At 38.2% G+C, this 21,656-nt stretch overlaps 2 protein-coding genes across 2 annotated transcripts; one reads left to right on the top strand and one right to left on the bottom strand.

Annotated features, from left to right (window-relative positions):
* On the top strand, positions 10,298-16,162 carry LOC18766166 (DNA (cytosine-5)-methyltransferase DRM2). Its single transcript, XM_007200985.2, has 10 exons — positions 10,298-10,648; positions 12,015-12,058; positions 12,359-12,496; positions 12,593-12,692; positions 12,787-12,833; positions 13,448-13,567; positions 13,763-13,862; positions 14,376-14,467; positions 14,570-15,292; positions 15,553-16,162. Exons 2-10 carry the CDS (start codon positions 12,056-12,058, stop codon positions 15,976-15,978), a joined length of 1,749 nt encoding a protein of 582 aa, XP_007201047.2. The 5' UTR covers positions 10,298-10,648; positions 12,015-12,055; the 3' UTR covers positions 15,979-16,162.
* Positions 17,262-19,119, bottom strand: LOC18767871 (phytosulfokine receptor 2). Its single transcript, XM_007199854.2, has one exon. It carries the CDS (start codon positions 18,701-18,703, stop codon positions 17,582-17,584), a length of 1,122 nt encoding a protein of 373 aa, XP_007199916.1. The 5' UTR covers positions 18,704-19,119; the 3' UTR covers positions 17,262-17,581.

Raw genomic sequence — 21,656 nt, 5'->3', positions numbered from 1 at the left:
AATCTACAAGGTATTGTGGATGCAAACGGTGTTTGGTAGCAAGATCATGACACGATAGCAAAGGTTTTTATTAACTTTTATACTCCCTTTTTTACTTTTGCTGGAACTAAAATGATTGATGATATTTTACATGTAGTTCATTCTCGAGTCCCTCATAATTTATGCACAGGACTTAATCTACCCTTCTCTAGAGCGGAAGTGGAGGCTGCCCTCCATAATATTGGTCCCACCAAAGCTCCGAGACCTAACACATGCCTGTTCTTTTCTTATAGAAATATTGGGATATTATGGGACTGATATTAGTACTCTATGTTTAAATGTGCTTAGTGGTAAAGGTAGTGTGACTCAGTTTAATCATACTCTAATGACCTTGATCCCGAAGATTACCTCTTTTTCTCTTGTGATGGAGTTTCGTCCTATCAGTTTATACAATGTTCTCTACAAAATCATCTCTAAGACACTTGCAAACTATTAGAAATATGCTCTTAAAGCCAACTAATTATGTGATAGTTAGAGTTAAGGACATCTTTGATAAAAGACATATTATGTTATCAATGGCCAAGAAAGGTTGTTTTATACATTAAATCATCCTATATTATATTTCAATATGTAGAACAACCATAGTCCAAGGAATACACAAGTGGATATGAGAGTTATGTAATGAGATTGCATACATGGAGACTTCTCATCATCCCTAAATCACGAATATGTTCCTAGTCATAGGAATATTGATTCGGCGTCAATATTCCGCAAAGACCAGTACACACAGTATCGTCTCTATATGTAGGGAATGGCAAGGTCTCAAGTCATTAAGTATGGAGACACATCGATATATATATGTAGGTGCTTGTAGAAGAACAAGTACACTGAACGCAATCTAACATATGAGTTACAACATTGAAGTCTTTCCTCAATGTCAAGCTGGAACTCATAAATTACAATGGTACAAGCTAATCCTTAGACCTGAGGCATCATAGATATTTTGTGGCTATGTTGTTAATCTTTGAGGGCACTATAGGGTCATGCTGAATTAGGCATCGCTTAAACGTGCTCATCAGGATTCTCAATAGAGTCATGGAAGCAAATGAATGTACAACGAGAAATTTCTACTCTCAGTAAATGAGAAAGAATACTCTAAGATATGATTGGTCAAATCTCTGCGCAGAGTAGTGGATAAGACTTGAAAGAAGAAGTCTTCAAATTCTTACAAGGATAATCATATAAAAGGAATGATTCACATTAGGATATTGACAATCGGATTCCATAATCTAATAATGTGAATAAGGAGTATTGACACAAGAGAAGGATTCAATTGCACGGTCATTCCAATTTGAATATGTTCTTTCACAACGTCTCATTTACCTCGAATAACCGTGACTTGCTGCTAGGCGACAATCATGGTTTTTGGATGTCCTAAAAGGTTTCAAATAACCTTTATTAATAGGAATAATTAAATTGTGGAATTTAATTCATATATCATATCTGAGGAGTTAAGTCAACCCACTACCTTGCTAAAGGGAACATACGGATTTGCACACCCAAAAAATGTGATTAGAGGTACAAATGAGGAGAAATGGAATAAGGAGGCACAAGTCAATGGTTGATAATCAAATGTCAAAGTCAACGGTCAAAAGTCAACATGTTGACCGGAACAATTGACCAAACTCAAATAGTTCGACCGGGTCAATTAAGTAAGACTATAATTATAATTTAATGGTTAAATTATAATTACAAGATTAATTATGGAATTAATATTGACATATAAAAATATTGGATTGGGCTTTTAAATATGATTGATTTAAAAGGAAATAGACAAAATAGCCCAAAAGGCTATTTGGCCCAAGGGATAAGTGGCATAAGATGACATGACCCATGGACCAAATGGAGACCTAAATACCCACCCAAATTTCGGCAACTAAGGGGAGGCTCTCCCCTTACCTTTTGTGTTGTCCTATATAAGCTAAATTTTGGAGAAAACCTAGCTAGGGTTTTCGATTTCCTACTTTAGTTGATGAGTGATCATCTTTGTATCTCATCTTCCATAAACCAAAAGTTGGTCAAGTCAAGAAGTAGACTAGCATCCCATACTTCTTGATTGCATTCTCTTCATCTCTAGGAGCATTTGGTGTGGTGAAGTAGAGGACTCCAATCTTGGAGCCTAAACGTGAAGGAGTCAAAATCAAGCGAAAGAAAAGGCATTTTTCTACAAAGGTGTTCATTCTTGAGAAATCAAGAAAAGGTCATCAAAGGTAAAGATATATTCCCTTTTTCTCTTTTCTATTTGTGTTCAAAGAGAATAGGCTAAGATACTTGGTTTAAAATGAAAAAGGTTTAGCTCAACTAGTATAAACAAAATGAATCCGCCATTTAGAATGTTTTTGTTGTATAGGTTGTGGCTAAAGTTCATTTCCTAAGCATTAGATGCATGTTTCCTTCACAAACAGGTTAAAAAAGGCCCTTCCATATGTTATGTTATGTCAGAATTTCAGAGTGCTTTTATTCCTCAAGGTATGATTTTAGATAATGTCTTTGCGGCATTCGAAACCATTCATTATCTGAAAAGAAGAGGAAAATCAGGGCAAAAGAAGCTTGTGTTGCAATTATTATGGCAAAATCTTATGATCGTGTTGAGTCATCTTTCCTAGAAAGGATGCTGGTGAAGTTGGTTTTCCTACACATTTTATTTCCTGAGGTGTGTTACCTCGGTCTCCTATTCCTTGTTAGTCTAAAGACGTCCTCATGGACATATTGTACCTTCTTGTGGCCTGCGACAAGGGGATCCTATTTTGCCTTCTTTATTTTTGATTGTGTCTGTAGGTCTCTCGGCACTTCTACAACATGCTGAGTGCACAACCAAAATTCATGGGGTTGCAATTGCTCCGAATGCACCCTTCATTAATCATTTGTTCTTCGCTGATGATAGCATTTTGTTCTGTGATGCGGCGGAGTCTGAAGTTGCTGAACTACAACGTATTTTTGAGATCTATGAGAGAGCTTCTGGACAAAAGATAAACCTGAAAAAATCTACCATTTGTTTTAGTTCGTCTACCCCTCATGAAATGCAAGCTCAGATACAACGTTTACTAGGAGTTCCTGTGGTTCTTTGTCTTGAGCGATATTTGGGTCTACCAACTTGTGTTGAGCATGCTAAGAAGAAGTTGTTCCGAGTTCTTAAAGATGGAGTGTAGAAAAACATAAATGGTTGGGAAGAAAAGCTTCTCTCTAAAGCTGGTAAAGAAATACTCATCAAAGCCGTCTGTCAAGCCATACCACCCTATGCTATGAGTGTTTTTTTTAGCTCCCAATTAGCTTGTACAGAGAAATAGAAAGTGTTATGGCCAAATATTGGTGGACTTTGGTGCTCCCAAGTAGCTAGCCCAAAGTCTCCATTATCCAAGAGTTTCCATGAGCCTTGTGAACCTCCGTAACCTTCCACACAACCATCCCTCGTTCAAGCCCTGTAGACCACATGACTTGGGTTCATGTGAGTTTGGTACGTGATTGACATTTGAAAAATGTATTATTGACTTGGCATGGCATGCACACTTTCTATATTTATTTAATGAATTAATTTCCGAAATACAGCTCGGATTAACACATGACCAACATTGTATGTTATATTTGGCTTTAAGTGTCTTTGGGCTTCTCGTGACTTTTTTGGGCCTCAACATTAGCCCTCTTGATTATTGGGGCCATGAAGTAGCAGCGAGATAAGCAAAATAATCAATTTCAGCCCAAAATAATTGGAAGTGGTAGGGCATGGCTGGTTCTTCAATATGCATGAAATATCCATGCTTGCTTACTTGGCCGTAGTCATTTTGTTTTTCTTGGCATGAAGATTAGCATGGTTTAGGCAACTGTTAGCTTGGTTATATATATATATTTATACGTAACGATGAGCAACTCAAGGATAACCAGTTAAGAGTCTTCGAAATTATAGCCAGGTCTTTTCCGGGAAGGTTGGAGGGGTCGCAATGATCCCGCTTGAAACCCTATTTTGTTTGACACCTAAGGTGTCACCTTGAAGAACTTTCCTAGACACTGTAATATCAAAGTTTACTTATTAGGGTTACCAAAAGTTGGCTTATTTTGCGGCATGACATAGGAGATAAGGCTTGGTTGAATTTTAACCCAAAATAAGTTAGCTTGCATGATTGATGTGCTTGAGTGACTAATGACTCTTGATTTGGCATGGTTGCGGTTTGCAAGAGTTGCATTAGTTTTGTATGCTTGATATTGGCTTGCATGCTTGGTTTTGACGTGTATATTTAGTATTGGCATGTATGCTTGATGGTGACATGTATTCTTAGTATTTGATTTGGATGCTTCGCATTGGCATGTACGCTTAATTTTGGGCTTGTGTACTTGGTATTGGCTTGTATGCTTAGCTTTGGCTTGTATGCTTGGCGTTGGCGTATACGCTTGGCAGTGGCATGTATGATTGGTATTGGCTTATACGCTTGGCTTTGGCTTGTATACTTGGTATTGGCTTGGATGCTTGGCATTGACGTGTACGCTTGGCAATGGCCTGTATGCTTGGTATTGGCTTGTACACTAAGCTTTGGCTTATATGCTTGGATGCTTGGTATTGGCTTGTATGCTTGGTATTAGCTAAAGTGACATGGTTTAATCTAGCTTTTGGGCTATTTAGCATGGTGGATGTGTTTGAGTGTTTGGGTTTCGGCATATATGTAGGGGCTTTTTTGTTCCAGCAGCTACAGATGAGCTTGGGCTACTGTAAAGAGCAAGTGGGTGGAGTTGCCCTTGTGTATGAGTTTAAGAATCAAGCCCCAAGGGTGCTTCGAAAGGTTCGTGGAGCCTTAGGAAACATCTTGGTTTCCTTTTCCAACAAAACCAACAGTTGCTTACAGATGAATATCTTGGCTTGGCTTGAGAAGTTCGTGGCATGGAAGCTGAGCATTTATGAGTTTAACATTAGAGAGAAAGAGGGCTTAGATTTCCCATTAGAAACAGGGGTTCAAAGTAAGGGGAGAGGGAATTTTGAGAGATATAAGAGAGGAAAAGATGAGGGTGGAAGAATGGGTGGTTTTAGCAAATTTCCAGCAGCATGACGAAAGCTTTGTCAAGCTTTTGCGTGCTTTGCTAGAAGAGAAAAGGGGAAGGAAGAGCTCAAAATTGAAGAGTTCTAGTAGTGAGAGGGGATGCTTGTTCTCTCTGAATGGTTGTGGATGTAAAGAATCGGTTTCTCAACCCTTAAGTGCATGCTAGCCATCATGAAAAGATTCGATTTGCATGAGCTCGTAACATGACCTTCTTGGTATTTGATTGAATCAAGGTGCGATGAACTTGGGGCATCATTTGCTGCAATGGTGAACATTTGGCATGATGGCACATGGCTTCTTCTCCCTACAACTCTTTCTTCTCTTTTCAAGATTCAAACCCGTAGGTACTGTGCATCAGTACATAAGTCATATTTTGGAAGCTCGGATCAGAAAATGTCCTTGATGAAAGTTGTTCATCTGCTCGAGTACTATAGCATGTAAAATTTGTAGAATTTGTAGAATTTTTCTGATGCCTCAAAGTTGGTCTGCAGCTTCGGTGTTCATCCATGGCTGGTGAGTTTCTTCAGATTCTGTTTCTACATGTGTTTTTAATTTCTGATACTTGGATGATTGCACTTGCTTCACAAAATGTGCTTGAAATTATGTTGTTTATAACATATCCAAAATTAAAGATTATCCAACCATTGTAGTATTCTCTGCCTTCATTTTTCTGAAGCATGTTCTTGAATTGATGTTGATGCCTTTGTTGCATGCTTGTTTTCTATGCTTGAATGCTTGAGTTCCTCTGTATTTCCCAAAATTTGTGAACTAGAAATCGAGTTCTGAGGTTGAGCTTCTGGTTTAGGATTAGCTTGGTGATAAACAAGAGTCATACAAGCTCACTGGGGTAATGCATGCCAAGTGTTTGTCAAAATTTCTCAAAGTAGCTTGTGGGTTGTTCTTTGAACTTTCGAAATGTTCCTCTTGGATTCTGAGTTGGACATGAAAACAGACTTCTCAATGGCTGTGTTGGAACTAGTCTTGTGCCATTTGAAGGAAAAATGAATTTTTGGTGCAATTTCAAAGGGCTAAGCTGCTGGAATTGTACAGTTTCTGCTGCATAGCATGTTTTGAGCATCTGTTTGACATACTTCCCTAGCTGTAAATGCAACAAAATTTTGGAAAATTAGGGCAAAAGAAGCTTGTGTTGGAATTATATATGGTAAAATCTTATGATCGTGTTGAGTCATCTTTCCTAGAAAGGATGCTGGTGAAGTTGGTTTTCCTACACATTTTATTTCCTGAGGTGTGTTACCTCGGTCTCCTATTCCTTGTTAGTCTAGAGACGTCGTCGTGGACATATTGTACCCTCTCGTGGCCTGCGATAAGGGGATCCTATTTCGCCTTCTTTATTTTTAATTGTGTCTGTAGGTTTCTCGGCACTTCTACAACATGCTGAGTGCACAACCAAAATTCGTAGGGTTGCAATTGCTCCGAATGCACCATCCATTAATCATTTGTTCTTCGCTGATGATAGCCTTTTGTTATGTGATGCGGCGGAGTCTGAAGTTGCTGAACTACAATGTATTTTTGAGATCTATGAGAGAGCTTCTGGACAAAAGATAAACCTGAAAAAATCTACCATTTGTTTTAGTTTGTCTACGCCTCCTGAAATGCAAGCCTAGATACAACGTTTACTAGGAGTTCCTGTGGTTCCTTGTCATGAGCGATATTTGGGTCTACCAACTTGTGTTGAGCATGCTGAGAAGAAGTTGTTCCGAGTTCTTAAAGATGAAGTGTAGACAAAAATAAATGGGTGGGAAGAAAAGCTTCTCTCTAAAGCTGGTAAAGAGATACTCATCAAAGCCTTCTGTCAAGCCATATCATCCTATGCTATGAGTTTTTTTTAGCTCCCAATTGGTTTGCACAGAGAAATAGAAAGTGTTATGGCCAAATATTGGTGGGCCAATGGGGAAGGCAGAGGCATCCATTGGAGAAATTAAAAAACGATGTGCAAAAATAAATTATATGGTAGTTTGGGATTCTGGGAATTGATTAGTTTTAACCAGGCCTTCCTGTGTAAACAAGGGTGACGTCTTTTGGAATTTCTAAATACTCTACTCTCTCGCATGCTCAAAGCTAGATACTATCCGGACATAGGGTTCCTTTAAGCCGATCTTGGTTGTCTCCCATCTTTGACTTGGCTGTCAATATTATGGGGTAGACAGTGGCTCTCATCTGGACCCCAATGACGTATTAGTGATGGTTGCTTGGTTAAAATCTATGCCCATGCGTGGATACCACATGTATGAAATTTTAAGGTCCAATTGATCCAAAAACTAAACCCAGATTCCTTTGTGAGTGAGCTGATTACAGTTAGTGGAAGTTGGGATGTGGCAAAAATATATGATACGTTTAGCTTCAGGGAAGTTGAGACAATTTTGACTATACCCCTGGTATAGTAATCTAGATAGACATATTTGGCACTTCACCTCGAATGGTTTCTATAATGTTAAAAGTGGGTATCAGTTAGCAATGGAGAATAAATGCCTAGCTGTGACCTCTGTAGGTACTAGTGGGAGCTCATCCTCTTCACTTCACTTGTGGAAGCATCTGTGGAAACTCAAGGTACCTCCCAAGATATTACATTTCATTTGGCGTCTAGTGAATAACATCCTCCCCTCAATGGAGGTTCTCTGTCGCAATCACATTATTGTTGACGTGCAATGTTTTCATTGTCATGCATGCTCGGAGTCTTCTATCCATGCCGTACTCTATTGCGGATTCAGTAACCAAGTATAGGAGCTGCTACCTTTTCTCCACGGTTTCCTTGATTTGCAACTTCAAGAATCGATGGACTGGGTTGCAGCGACCTAGAACATTCTTCATAGTGAGCAACTACCTTTTTTTGCTAGCAAAACGTGGATGCTTTGGACTCTTTAATGGTAACCTGCTTTCGGTTAACTAGTTGGTTATAAGGGCGAAGAAATATGACATGGAGCGTAACACTGCTGACGTGGGGTGTCATATGAGCGCTCATTTGTCAGTCGTTGTTGTATGGTGGAAACCACCAAAGCAAGGCTTTCTTAAACTGAATGTTGATGCGCCCGTAGATATGAAGGAGGGATCCAGGGGTGTTGGTATGTTGTCCGTGATTCTCTGGGCAGTCTAGTTGGTGCGGTGTCGATGCAAGCCCCTGGAAGAGTTTCAGTCCTTGCCACCGAGCTATATGCTATGAGAATTGGCTTCTCCTTTGCTCTTGACACTACCTTTGTCCTTCTCATTATGGAATGTGATTGTCTTTCTGCTGTTCAATTGGTTACGTCTGATGTGGAGTGTCTTGCTGTGGAGGGTGGCTTAGTTGATGCAATCAGACAATAGTTGAAGTTGGGGCCACAAGTTGTTGTCCAGTACATACCGCATAAAGCAAATATGGTTGCCCACCGGATTGTGAAGTTCAATCTTTGTGTTCGAGGCTTCGGTTTTTGGATAGAAGCTGGACCACCTTGGCTTATGAACTGTGTGCATAGCGATTGTCCTGTGGAGTACTCTTCCTGATTATACTCTTACTATGTTTTTGGTATGTGTGACACTCTTTCCTACTCCAAGGTTTTGTCCCATTGCATTTTCCTCGGGAAGGTTTTAACGAGGCCACCTTTATAAACATACCTGGTTGATGTTGTTAATGATAAGTCGATCTTTTCCTTAAAATTTAAAAAAATAATAATAATAATCTTTACTCAAGCTACTGAGAACGCTGCACGAACCTTTAAAAAAAAAAAAAAAATCTTTTAATAGATTTCCAAAAAAAATTCTAGTAAAAAAGTTAATTTTTATAAATCTACTATTTATTTTTCTTATTCTACTAATCATAATTTTAAAGATCGAATTTCAGCTATTTTAAATATACCTCATAAAAATACTTTAGAAAAATATTTAGGTATTCCAAATATTATTAAATGGAAGGACCTTCTAATAAGCAAGATCTTCTTAATTAAATTTCAATGACTGGAAATCTAATTTTCTTTCTAGGGTTGGAAACATTTTATTAATTAATTCATGCATTCTAAGAGCATCTCTAATCGATATGTCAAATTGCCACATAAACATGAAATGACAAAAATTAAAGGTTAGGTTGCTCCAACTGAGTAGTCAAATCCTCAATGGATTTGAATGTTGGAAATGATATGTCAAAAATAACATATCAAAAAGCTTGATGTCAAATATTATTTTAATATTATTTTAGTCATGAATCCTGCTATCATTTATTCTCTTTTAAAACTTAATGCATTATATGGACCTCATTTGCTTTTAGAAATACAATAAAATAATATGATATTTGGCATTTCGGGTGGAGTTCAATTTTTTCTAAAATGTCAAATTGCCATATAAACCATCAAATTCAAATTTAACATTTTGCATTTAACATCTCCCTTCGAGATGCTTTAGGGCCCGTTCAGTAACGTTTTCGAAATGTTTTCGTAGAATATTTTTAGAGAATGAAAACCAGAAAACAAATTTGCATTTTTAGGAAATGATAATGCGTCTGGTAGATTAATTAGAAGACATTTTCAGAAACAAAAACAATGAAAACGTGTCTGGTAGTACAATTTATAAAAACGTTTCCCATGAGAATGAAAACAACCTTTTTTTGTTTTCTACAAGTACCCTTAGGGGTTGTTTTCATTTTCAGACAACAACTTTCTCAATGTTTTCTGTTTTTGGGTCACCGAACGTGTTTTTGCGTCATTTTTGTTCTTTAAAAATGAAAACAACTCCTTAAAACATTACCGAACGGGCCTTAGGGGGTGTATCCAATTCATATTTATAAAGACTTTTTTTAAGTGAGTGACTTTCATAAAGATGACAAATTCTTAAATACTTTCATCGAGTTGATAAAAGTCACTAGTAAATTGGTAAGACTTTTGCTCTTAACAATTAGCCTTAAAAGTATAGAAAAGTCATTCATTTAATAAGCTTTTTAAAAGTCATTAACTTTTTGGATACCACCAAACTTTTAAATACTTTTTAAAAAATCACAATTGAATACCACTAGACTTTTATATACTCTTTAAAAATCTAAATTGATTACCTTCAAACTTTTAAACTCTATAAAAATCATTAAAAGTTTGAATTGAAGCTTTCCTTTCTCCAAAAATATCATCTCAGGGGTGTTTTTTGGTTGGATGATTGAGGTAGTTGAGAATCAAGTTGGATAACTTTGCTGATGTCACCATCCACTAAGAAGAAAATAAGAATCTTTTACTTTCCTACTCTCACGAGAGTATGAAATTAGCGTCGTTGTGCGTTTATAAGCGCACCAGGCGGACCATGTTTTGTTCCTCCCTCGAGTTCTTCAGAGCCCTGTGGTTCTGGCAACTCTTCACTGCAACAAGTGTCTCTATCTACACCAGTGACTTTCTCTCTCTAGATTTTTTCTATGCATGTAGCTCTTCTTTCTTTGCTTCCCTGCAGATTTCTTCGCCAGTTTCTCCATTCAAAGGGCGGATGATCGGAGCTCTCTTTGGTTTCACCGTACAAAGCCACGGTAAGGCGAATTTTCGAGGAGGTGAAGTGCATTTCCGATATTAACAAGCAGCGAGCTTCACGATCAGAGAGGTCCTCTGCATTTTCAGCTCGCGCGGGTAAATTTTCTTTGAGCAATGCTACTTTTTCATTGTTTAATTGCGGTTGTAAGTTGTAGCTAATTACTTTCTCGTTGTGCTTGTTGTTGATTAGGGTTTTTTGTTATGTTTGTGTGAGTGATTACGAGTTTCTTTATGCAACTGATGTAATGCATTGCACTGTTTGGTTGCTGCTTAAGAAAGCAGGACATGAAGGGGTAGAAAAACGGTTTTAGATTTTTTTTTTTTTTTTTGTTCTTTGATTATTTGATGTGAAGAGAACTTGTTCAAGATTTTGTTCCTCATTTTCCTCCATTCAGTAAACAAATTGGGGGTTTACGTTTTAATACAGATTATTTTGTAGTCTGCTTGATGTTGAAGAAAGAGGGTGGGTTGGGGTTTTGTGGATGTTATTATATGGCTGAGACTGTGGTGGCCTACAAATCCTGAAATTGGGAGGAATAGGAAATAAGAGGGGTTTGGTCCATATTGAAATCTACAAGGTTTGGCCATTTGTTGTTTTAAAGAAAATCAGAAAAAGCAGATATTTGGTTTGCATGCAAAAGGAATTTTTTTTAACTTGTGGCCCTATGTATGTTGCACTCTTGGCAATTTATGCCGTGTTCTTTGGTGATAATGGGGATACTCAAGTTGTGTCGGCTTGCTGTGCTGTGTCATGTTCATGTCGTTCGTGTCGAGTACTAGCCAACCCCATTCCTAACGCATGTTTAGCTAGTTGTTTTAGATGATTTGATAGTAACCCAACTCGTCATGTTTAAACACGCTTGAAAAATAAATGATAACTTAGGATTTTATGGAATGTATCATTTAGAATCTTAGGAGATAGGAGGGCATCAACAGGGAAAATGAATTCGGGCATAACATACAAATTTTGGGCTACTTTGTCTTTACTCGCCGTTTTTCCAATTTAGGTATTGCTATGAGAAATTATAATTGTAACTTTAATGATGATGTGATATTATTAATTTCTTGTTTCCTTCATTAGCATTGTGCTAATTAATGAGAATCTCTTTAGCAACGGTCCTCGGGATAGCTCAGCAGCTGGGTTCATTTGGGACACGATGATTATTGCTTAACCGCCCATGTAAGCTCGATCATCAGTCTGCCTATTTGAAAAGTCTGTATCACGGACAAAATGACTTGGTTGAGTCGTTCTTTTGACGGCTCAACAAGTTCCATTACTTGATCTTAAATCTTGCAGTGATATCTTTTATTACAGATGTGTTACATAATGGCAATGAATATCTAATCCCAGTTCTCTGTTACAAAGTCTGTTATCCAAGTTAGGGAATTAAATTATTTTTGCTTATATAGTTAATCTTTGAATTTGTTTGGCACTTATTCCTTCTGTGTATTACTTGGACAGCTTGGAAACCTCTGCGTGCGCCATACATAGCTTATAGAGAAATGGTACTAGTTTTCTAACTAAGTTTTGTTTTCATTCATTTCATTAATCCGTCATTAATTTTTAGTCACTCTTCATTTTGAAATAGTAAAATGTTGTGGGGTGTGCAGACCTTTTTGGTTATTGCACACAATTTGTTAACACCTGTTGTTGTGGGGCCTGTCTTGTTCCGAATTTAAAGATTGTCCTTTCTTGCTGAATCTGGAATTTAGATAGCTGTTTTTTTGGCTTTTATACAATTTGTTACAGTCTGGGCTATTTACTTATTTTTGTTGTTTGCGTGTGTTTGTATAAACTTTGTGCAGGATGGAAATACTTCTGGCGAAGATGGGAATGATATTGACTGGAGTACAGAAGATGAGCTGGAAATTGAGAGCTTCACTTTATCTTCTTCTTCAAGTCTGACAGTTCCCGGTAGAGAAGCTATTGTGGGCTCTGGGGAGGTAAACGTTTTTGCATCAGTTGTTCTGAAATATAATATATACCTGATGAATATTTAGATGGAGTATTTAATCTATATTACATATTTCTTCCTATAGGCGAGCTCATCTCAAGGTCCTTCAAATTCCAAAGTTGTTGATCATTTTGTTGGGATGGGATTTTCTGGAAAAATGGTTGCCAAAGCAATTGAGGAACATGGTAAGAGCGCTGTATTATTTCATTTCAACACCAGTTTTCACCTTGACTGTTTCAATTATGACCCCATGTAACATCAGTTTTATGGAATATCCAGGAGAGGAGAATACAGATTCAATTCTTGAAACCCTCCTCACATATTCAGTGAGTCAACATATCTTCATTTGCCAATGCTGCTTTGGACACTTATTCTTGGTGATATAGATAATTTGGTTTTTGAGCTTGGTTCCCTCTATTCGTATTTGACGTAATAAATTTTTTAGTTTATGTGGAACAAAACTTCACTTAATAAATCCATGAACATAGGGATTTGCATTCAATGCTTTCCATTCTGGGGAGAAAGGGGGGTGGGGTGGGGGTGTGTTCTATTCAATTTAAGATGTTTTAGATTGAGGTTGTTAAGTTACATATGATGACTTCTCGTCCATCCAATGAAGTCTGTGTTTTCTTACAAGAAACCTAAGAAATTTCCTTTGTTAGTGGCTCTTTTTTCTTTTTGGAGTTCTCATTTCTTGTGAAATTTCTAGTCTGCTCATGTGGTTTTCTTACTCAAAATCATATCTACCCTGTTAGATCATTAAGTAATTAGTCAAGGTAACGTAAAGCACATGTTTAATTCTTTTTATTGCAATGTGAATGGGACTCATATGTATCCTGGTTCTCACTTTCACTTACTTTAAGAATATAAATTCTTCAGAACTTATAAGGAGGAAAGAAGACGAAGAATTTCGTTTGTTTTCTTGCTGTATTTTTTGCAGGCTCTTGAAAGTTCTCCCCAAGAACAGCAACAAGTTGATTGTGATGATCAGTTTTCTTCGGATAGCAAAGCGAGCTTTCTGGATGATTTTTCAGATATCGATAGTTATTCTGATAATGAGGTAGTTGTTTGCCTCAGCAATAGGTTGTGTGTTATGGATTTTTATGTCTTTTAGAAGAGTGTGAGCTGACATTTTCCTTTTTTGCTAAGCTTTGTATTTCGGTTTTTCCCCAATCCTCCAAGCAACAAATATATGATATCATTTTGCAATTTACATGTGCGTATTCAATAGTAATTTAATTTAACTATCATGCAGGACATCCTAAATCCTACATCCGAGAAAAACAAAAAGTTATTATCCTTGGTCAATATGGGGTACACAGTAGAGGAGGCTTCAATAGCAATAGAAAGATGTGGTATAAGTTTTATCTTTATGCATTACTTATATTTTATATTGCTTTTATCATTTCCTGTACTTATCTCCGGTTAGTCACTTGATTTTTTATTTTTATTTTCTAAATGAACATTAGTTGCTTGATTTGATTCTGTTGATATCCTGTAAATTGCTATTTATTTATTTTAGGATTTACTTTAGCACCAAACCGAACTCCAGAAATATAGATAAAGCACATTGATTTAGGATCTAACATCTCATCTTCGATGTTTTGAAAAACATACTGCTTACTTTCTTGGGTAATGTGACTAGGCCGGTGATGTGGGTGCCAAAAAACTCCTTATATGCCCTGTTGTTTAATTGCAAATTGAACCGTGTTTGCCCAAGTGGATTGGGCTCTGAGTCGTAAAGCACTTTGTGCGAGTTGAGTCAGTTGCTTATGCCATCCTCTCTGAGTCTCTTTCTCAATTCTAATAGTTTGTGATCACCTGTATCTCCCTCCTCAGCCCTCCTTTTCCCCTTTCAAACACTGCAGGTCTTGACTCCACAGTTGTTGAGTTGACTGATTTCATATGTGCTGCTCAAATGGCAAGGGCCGAAGATGCCCATCTTCCTCTTGAAGAGAAGGTAAAGTAGTATAGAATATTATAGTCTCTTGAGTTTTCTACAAAATCAGTACGTATTCATGCCATGTTCAGTAGATTGTGATTGTTGGCTCTACTTTTGCAGCCTAGACTAAATCACGCATACAAGAAGAGGAAACTTCTTGAGTACGAGCTGCTGAAAAAGAAAAAGCTTATGCGACTTGGGAACAAGACCATAGACGAAGACGATGAGGCAGTTCATCTCCCAAATCCAATGGTTGGGTTTGGCATCCCATCTGAACCATGCTTGAAAACACACAGGAACCTTCCAGAGGCAGCTTTAGGCCCACCGTATTTCTATTATGAGAATGTGGCACTTACTCCTAAAGGGGTTTGGAGTACTATATCCCGCTTCCTATATGATGTACAACCGGAGTTTGTTGACTCCAAGTATTTCTGTGCTGCTGCGAGGAAAAGAGGTTATGTTCACAATCTTCCTATTGAAAACAGATTTCCTCTTATTCCGCTTCCCCCACACACCATACATGAGGCATTTCCCTTGATAAGGAAATGGTGGCCTTCTTGGGATACGCGGACAAAGTTGAACTGCGTGCTAACCTCCATTGCCAGTGCAAAATCAACAGAGAGGATCAGGAAGGCTCTTGAGGATTATGACAGTGAACCACCACTGAGAGTCCAAAAATATGTTCTTGATGAATGCCGGAAGTGGAATCTGGTGTGGGTAGGAAGAAATAAGGTTGCCCCACTTGAGCCTGATGAAGTGGAAATGCTTTTGGGCTTCCCAAAGAACCACACAAGGGGAATAAGCAGGACTGACAGATACAAATCACTCGGGAATTCATTCCAGGTAGTGAATTCTATGTGTTTCATTGGAATTTAGATATCTTTCATTTTCCTTTTTAATATATGCTGCAGTTCATATCTACTGGTAAATCCTGAAAATCTCAAAACCCTAAACCCTATGTCTTTTCCTTTAGTTTTTTTGTGTGCTTATGACATAGTTTCAATGCTGTTTTCTAACAGAGTTTCCCTAGTATAGTTTCAAGTTAGAATTTTCTGTTTGTCAGATAGTATCTGCATTTTTCTTATAAGTTCAACTCATGCCAGATTGATACAGTGGCATACCATCTGTCGGTATTGAAAGATATGTTTCCCAATGGCATCAACCTCCTCTCTCTTTTCTCTGGGATTGGCGGGGCAGAAATAGCTCTTCACCGGCTTGGTATTCGTCTAAAGAATGTCGTGTCGGTAGAGATCTCTGCAGTAAATAGAAATGTTGTGAGGAGTTGGTGGGAGCAGACAAACCAGAGAGGGAATTTGTATGACCTTGATGATGTACAGCAGCTGAACGGTGACAGACTGGAGCATTATATGACTTCATTTGGTGGTTTTGATCTTGTGGTTGGCGGGAGTCCATGCAACAATCTTACAGGCAGCAACAGGCTTCATCGAGATGGACTCGAGGGTAAAGAATCTTCCCTCTTTTATCACTACTATCGTATACTAGATTTAGTCAGGTCCATAAAGACCTAAAACAATTGATTCCATGTAAATATGCTTCAATCCCCCCTGTGCATTGGAACAGCAACAAGCAAGATCTGTTGTTTTTCCTTTTTTCTTTTTTCTTTTTCTCAAGTTTGGACTTACTTTCTTTCCTAGACTTCCCTTATTTTCCTTCGAATTATCTTACAATTGATCCTCTCAAGTCTTATTTGCATGATTTCTGCCCCGTCTCCCTGTTCTCTAGGCAAGTTCAAGCGACACTACGGTCATTTTTGTTAGGCTCATGCTCCTTTCTTTTTTCTTTTTTTTTTTTGAAACGAAAAGATGAAGTTTTATTTCACTAGAGAAACTGGACAGTAAAGCGAACAAGCAATCCAACATGAATATAGGAGAGAAATATGAATTCAAGCTACTTCTGGTTTAACAAACTAAAACATACTCATGACACTACATCCTTCTAGTCTAGTAAGAAGGGTTCCCAAAATTTGGAGAAACAGATGCCCAAAGCACTACCCAGTACTTGACCGTCTCCCACGCACTTCCTCCTCTTCCATCCCCCTAACATCTTCAAAATTTCGTCCCATTTCTTTTTGAACAAATAGCCCAAAATGATCTCATATCTCCAGCTAAATCAACAAGATAAGAAAACATGATCCACAATCTTCTCCGCACTCTTGCATAAATTTGGTACACCATTGTTAGCATGACAATGACTTGTCATACATCTTTAGAGTAAATTGCAGGATTTTACCTTTCCCGTGTGCCACCAATCAAGCCGAACCTTAATTTTGAGTGGAACCTCTAGATTTCCAAATCATGCTGGAGGGAAGAAACAGAGGACTACCTGATACGCGTGTCAACCGATTAAAAAAATATGCATAAGAAAATTGAACTCAAGTCTCTACACACCATCTTCTTGCATCCTCCTTATCTGGGAATAATCTCACCTCCTCCAGCAGCCTTAGCTCTGAAGGAATGATTTGTGCATTTACTTGTGGTTTTTGATTTTGTTTTTTGCTAAAGTTTTATTTATGTATAGAGATGCATTTGAGGGGTAAGACTCGTTACGTTCCCTCTGACTAGGTGTATCTTGTTATGTTCATTTATGAAATTGACTCATACCTTTGACTTTAGTATGTAAGTTTTGCCCGTTTAGCATAGAATTCGAAGCACCCTGGTTGGGCATACTATTGTGCCACCCCATTCATGCCTTTCATAATGTAACGAATCTTAAGCAATTAATAATTAATAGAAATCTTGGTTCCCCTATCTCATCATATCAATTGGTTGGCAGCAATCATGGCAAAACTTAATAAAACCAAAAGCATGAAAATCATGTTCTATTTAAACAATCATCACAGAAAGTTCCATAAATGGTTTAAAAAAAGATCCTCTCATTCTCTAGTTAGGGATCTTCTTTTTACCATTTACAAAACCCACTGGGTAAAAAGTAATAATGCAACAAGGGCCAAAATAAAAACTACCTCTAATCCTCCTACTTCTATCATTTTCCCTTGTTTAATTGGCTCAATTTCCTATTTACATCCCTTTCAACTATATTATTCATATCCCAACAAACACTGTAAACAAACAACATTGCTCGCCAACGCAAAAAATATATATAAATACATTGTCAGATCGAAATTTGATTTAACATTTCAATCACCTCTCTCATTGGGGGCCTTTCTCTTGAAATCTCACCAGCACAATGACAAGCAATCCTAAAATACTCCTTCACATTGGCTTCATCCAAGTCGTCCTTCGAAATACCAGGGTCGACCATTTCCATTTGGCAGTTTTGGGCCTCCATTTTCCTGGCCCATTCCACCAAGCCCATTTCTTTGCCGTCGAACTTCGTGGGCAAATTGGGCCGTTTTCCGGTCGCAACCTCCAACATCAAAACCCCAAAGCTAAACACATCGGCTCTCACGGTTGCCCCCGTGAACCCTTCCTTGTACTCCGGCGGCATGTACCCCATGGTACCGGCAAACTGCGTCGAGACATGCGAACGGGAGGCGTCCATCCTCCGAGCCAGCCCGAAATCGGCAATATGGGCCTCAAACTCCGAGTCCAACAACACATTACTAGCCTTGATATCCCTATGAATAATGGGCTTGTCCAACCCATGCAAAAAAGCCAGCCCATTAGCCACACCCTTAACGATCTTAATCCTCGTTTTCCAAGATAACGGTACTCTAAACCCGGCCCCGTCATCATACCCATCACCGTCGCATGACGACGAGTCGTTAAGCCAACGGTCCAGATTGCCCCGCTCAATAAACTCATAAATCAATATCCTATCGGCGCCGGAGACACAATATCCCAAAATCTTAACGATATTTGGGTGCCGGAGCTTACTTAGGGTTTCCATCTCCGCCTGAAATTCTCGAAACCCTTGGAAGGCGTCGGGATCGAGCTTCTTGACGGCGACGGTGCGGCCGTCGGAGAACTGGGCCTTGTAGACGAAGCCGAAGCCGCCGTCGCCTACGACGAGATCGGCGGAGAAATTCTTGGTGGCCTTGACGACCTCTTCCATGGAGACCTTGAGCGAGGGATCGACGGAAAAGCTTTCGTCGACGGTAACGGAGGTGAGGGCGGTGGCGGGCGGGTTGCGGACGGGTCGGGTGTAGCGGGAGCGGGTCGATTTGCGTTTGGAGCCCTTCCAGAAGAGGTAGATGCAGGCGAAGACTACGGTTATGGCGAAGAAGCTGCCTGTAGCCGCAAGAACGGCTTGGAGGGTTTTCTCCATGGCCATTGAAATTGGAGGAGAGAGAGAGAGGGTTAATTAGTTTGTGGAGTTGGGGGTGCAAGTGGTAAAAGGGGGGTGGTGGGTTTGGTGAGAAATTAAACGTGGTGGAGGGGGTTGAATTAGAGAGATATATGCTGGTGTTGTGAAGAAGGCGGCAAGAGGTATTCTGCCATGGAAGGAAGGAAGGAAGAGGGATTTTCGTCGAAGGTGAGTGTGACTTGAAATGATCAGCAGGCAAGTCAAGTAGGACGAGTCAACGCCATAATTGGTTACTTTCAACTTAATCGGGTCATTTGTTTCATATAGACCCCTGAGGTGTGGCTTAATTGCAGCACCCACCCCACAGGTTCAATTATTTACACACTTTATTTTCCGCGTGAAAGAGCGATGTATTCGAGGATAAATAAATTACAAAACATCTTCATGTTTTATGTCACCATAAGAATGTAACAGTTCAGACCAAAAAAAAAAAGAATGTGACAGTGAGAACATAAAGGGATGTTGCCGCAATTAAGCTGAACTTCAGGGTGTTCAAATGAAATTGACTCTTGTTAAAATCTCATTGTGGGTTGTTACAGCATCTTCACCTATTTGCCTTGGCAAAAGATAAGGGGAGGCAAGGATTGTTAGTTTTGGTATAAAAAGTGAAAAATATAGCTAGGTATTTATAAATAAATAAAATCTGAAATTTTTGGTTTTTTTTTTTCTAATTTTTTTGTTATTTAAATTGAATGCTGACATCAGCATTAGGTCAGCTTGCCTAGGCAACATCCCATGCAAAGGTTGTTTTTGGGCGCTAGAAACAGAATTGAGGGCCAAGAAAGCCTCTTGCCCGTGTTAGGGAAAAACGATGAAAATGCTCTTATTGTCTATGATGGAGGTCTAGAGATAGATAAAAATTCACCATTCACCCCTTTAAATACGATTATACATAAATATTATTATCGTAAGAAAATAAAACACATAACATCGAATACAAAAATAAATCTATTTGCACCAATTTCTCGTCCTCGAGTGGATTGGACTGTTTAGCACCCAAGAATTTCAACACACGCGGAATGATGCCGAAGAATCTAGTTTATTATGTTCTTAAATTCTCAACTAAATGATACGTTTAGCTAAAAATCAACAGGTCCAATTGTTTAGATAAATAATTCGAAGTACAGCGCGTTTGAATGTTGACGAGAGAACATATACCCCTACATCTACATATAATGATTGGCAATTCTTTGGCCTTATATTCTAATTATTGGGTCAAACAGGACCAATTAGTAGATCTACTTTGCATAGGTATTATCAAAATTTCAGTGTAACAGTGTTATATTTTAAGTAAATTTAGATTTTAGTCATAAAAAAATTTTCACTTATGAAAAAAATCAAAGCTTTGCAAAAAAAGATAGAAAAACCTCTTAACTTTTAAATCAAAGACTTGCAGATGTAAAAAATTCCTTAAGAAATCCAAAAATAAATAACGACAATTTTATCCATTTTGACTTATTTTAAAAAATTTCTCTCTCCTTTGAATTTTTCCAAAATCCTAAAAATATTTTAATGAGATCACCTTATGCATGCTGCTACATCTTATAATAATTTTGATGATTTATTGAAATCCTCTTTTCTTAACCGAAAAAAAACCGTACTAAATTAATTGTATGTAAAAACAAAAATTTCGGTATTATTTTACTATCGCATCTCATACACTATAGTTAAATATCCTAGCCTAGTGTGAAATTCATGAAATTTGTATAGTTACCAAAATTTTAATTCCATTTTATTGAACTATTAATAGTAATATTATTCATGACATGTAAAACTGGACGTGCATTGTCACGACTCATACATATAAAAAAGAAAATATCGAGCTAGCTTTTAGCCTAGTATTATTATTATTTTCAGTATTAAAATAAATAAAGACGGCAATGGGTTTAGGCCGACCGAATTTCAGTTGGACCTGCCACAAAAAGCGCTTGGGTAGAGGAAAAGAGTGTGCAGTGGAATACTTCACAAACGGTGAGGGACCCACGCGTCATTGGTAGAGCCACGACAGGAGTAAGGTCCACATGCCACATCAGTCAGCAAATCAGACAAGACAACCCCAAGAAAGAAAGGGGATGATATACAAGTTATTGTTATAAAATAACCTGGAATATGTGCGAATATTGAGCTGCACGTAAAGTAGATGAGACACAGCATTTAACGAGGTTCGGGTATGCCTACGTCCTCGGAGAGCAGCAGCAGTAACTTTTCCACTATGTAAAATAATATGGCTACAACTTTAGTGTTTACAACATGTGTGGCTCACTGAATTTTCTCTCTAGGAGAATTTCTCTTTGCTCTCTCATTCCTCTTTTTTCCTTCTCTTCCTCTTGTCTCTTTCCTCTCTTCTCTTTCCTCTCTTTGTTTCTTTCCGTTTCCCTTTCTCTTCTTTTCTCTTTTCCCTTCTTTCTTTCCTCTTTTCTCTTCTCTTCTATCTCTATCTTCTTTCTCTGATGTGGTCTTATTTATAGGCTGAGAAAGGATACCCGTGAGTGTACCCGTGAGTGTGCAGGTGATAAGCTTCCAAAATATTTTGCTTAATTTCTTTGTGGGCCCCATACATGTGGGCTCCACATGTTTATTCTTTACAACACTCCCCCTTGGAGACCACATGTCCCTAGATTGGTTGCCTCATTAAAATCTTGCTTGGAGAAAACCTAGTAAGGTAGAGAACTGATGGAAGGAAGAAAGAAGAGTACAACAATCTGTATATCATACTTCTGGATGCTCCCCCTGATTAATATCTCCCCCTGATGTCTTCATGACTATTTTTGGAGTGAGAATCTTTCGGAGTGAGTGGAGGATGTAGCCATTAACAATTCTCGTAGTTGAGTAAGTAAATATATTTCCAGTGAGCTATCTCTATGTAAATCATAGAAATTTTCAGAGTCCGCGTTTCTAACAAAACTTGGGCTATTTGTAA

Source organism: Prunus persica, chromosome G8, assembly GCF_000346465.2.
Source record: "Prunus persica cultivar Lovell chromosome G8, Prunus_persica_NCBIv2, whole genome shotgun sequence".
In the NCBI taxonomy this organism is placed as follows: domain Eukaryota; kingdom Viridiplantae; phylum Streptophyta; class Magnoliopsida; order Rosales; family Rosaceae; genus Prunus; species Prunus persica.
This window is presented reverse-complemented; position numbering and strand designations above follow the sequence as displayed.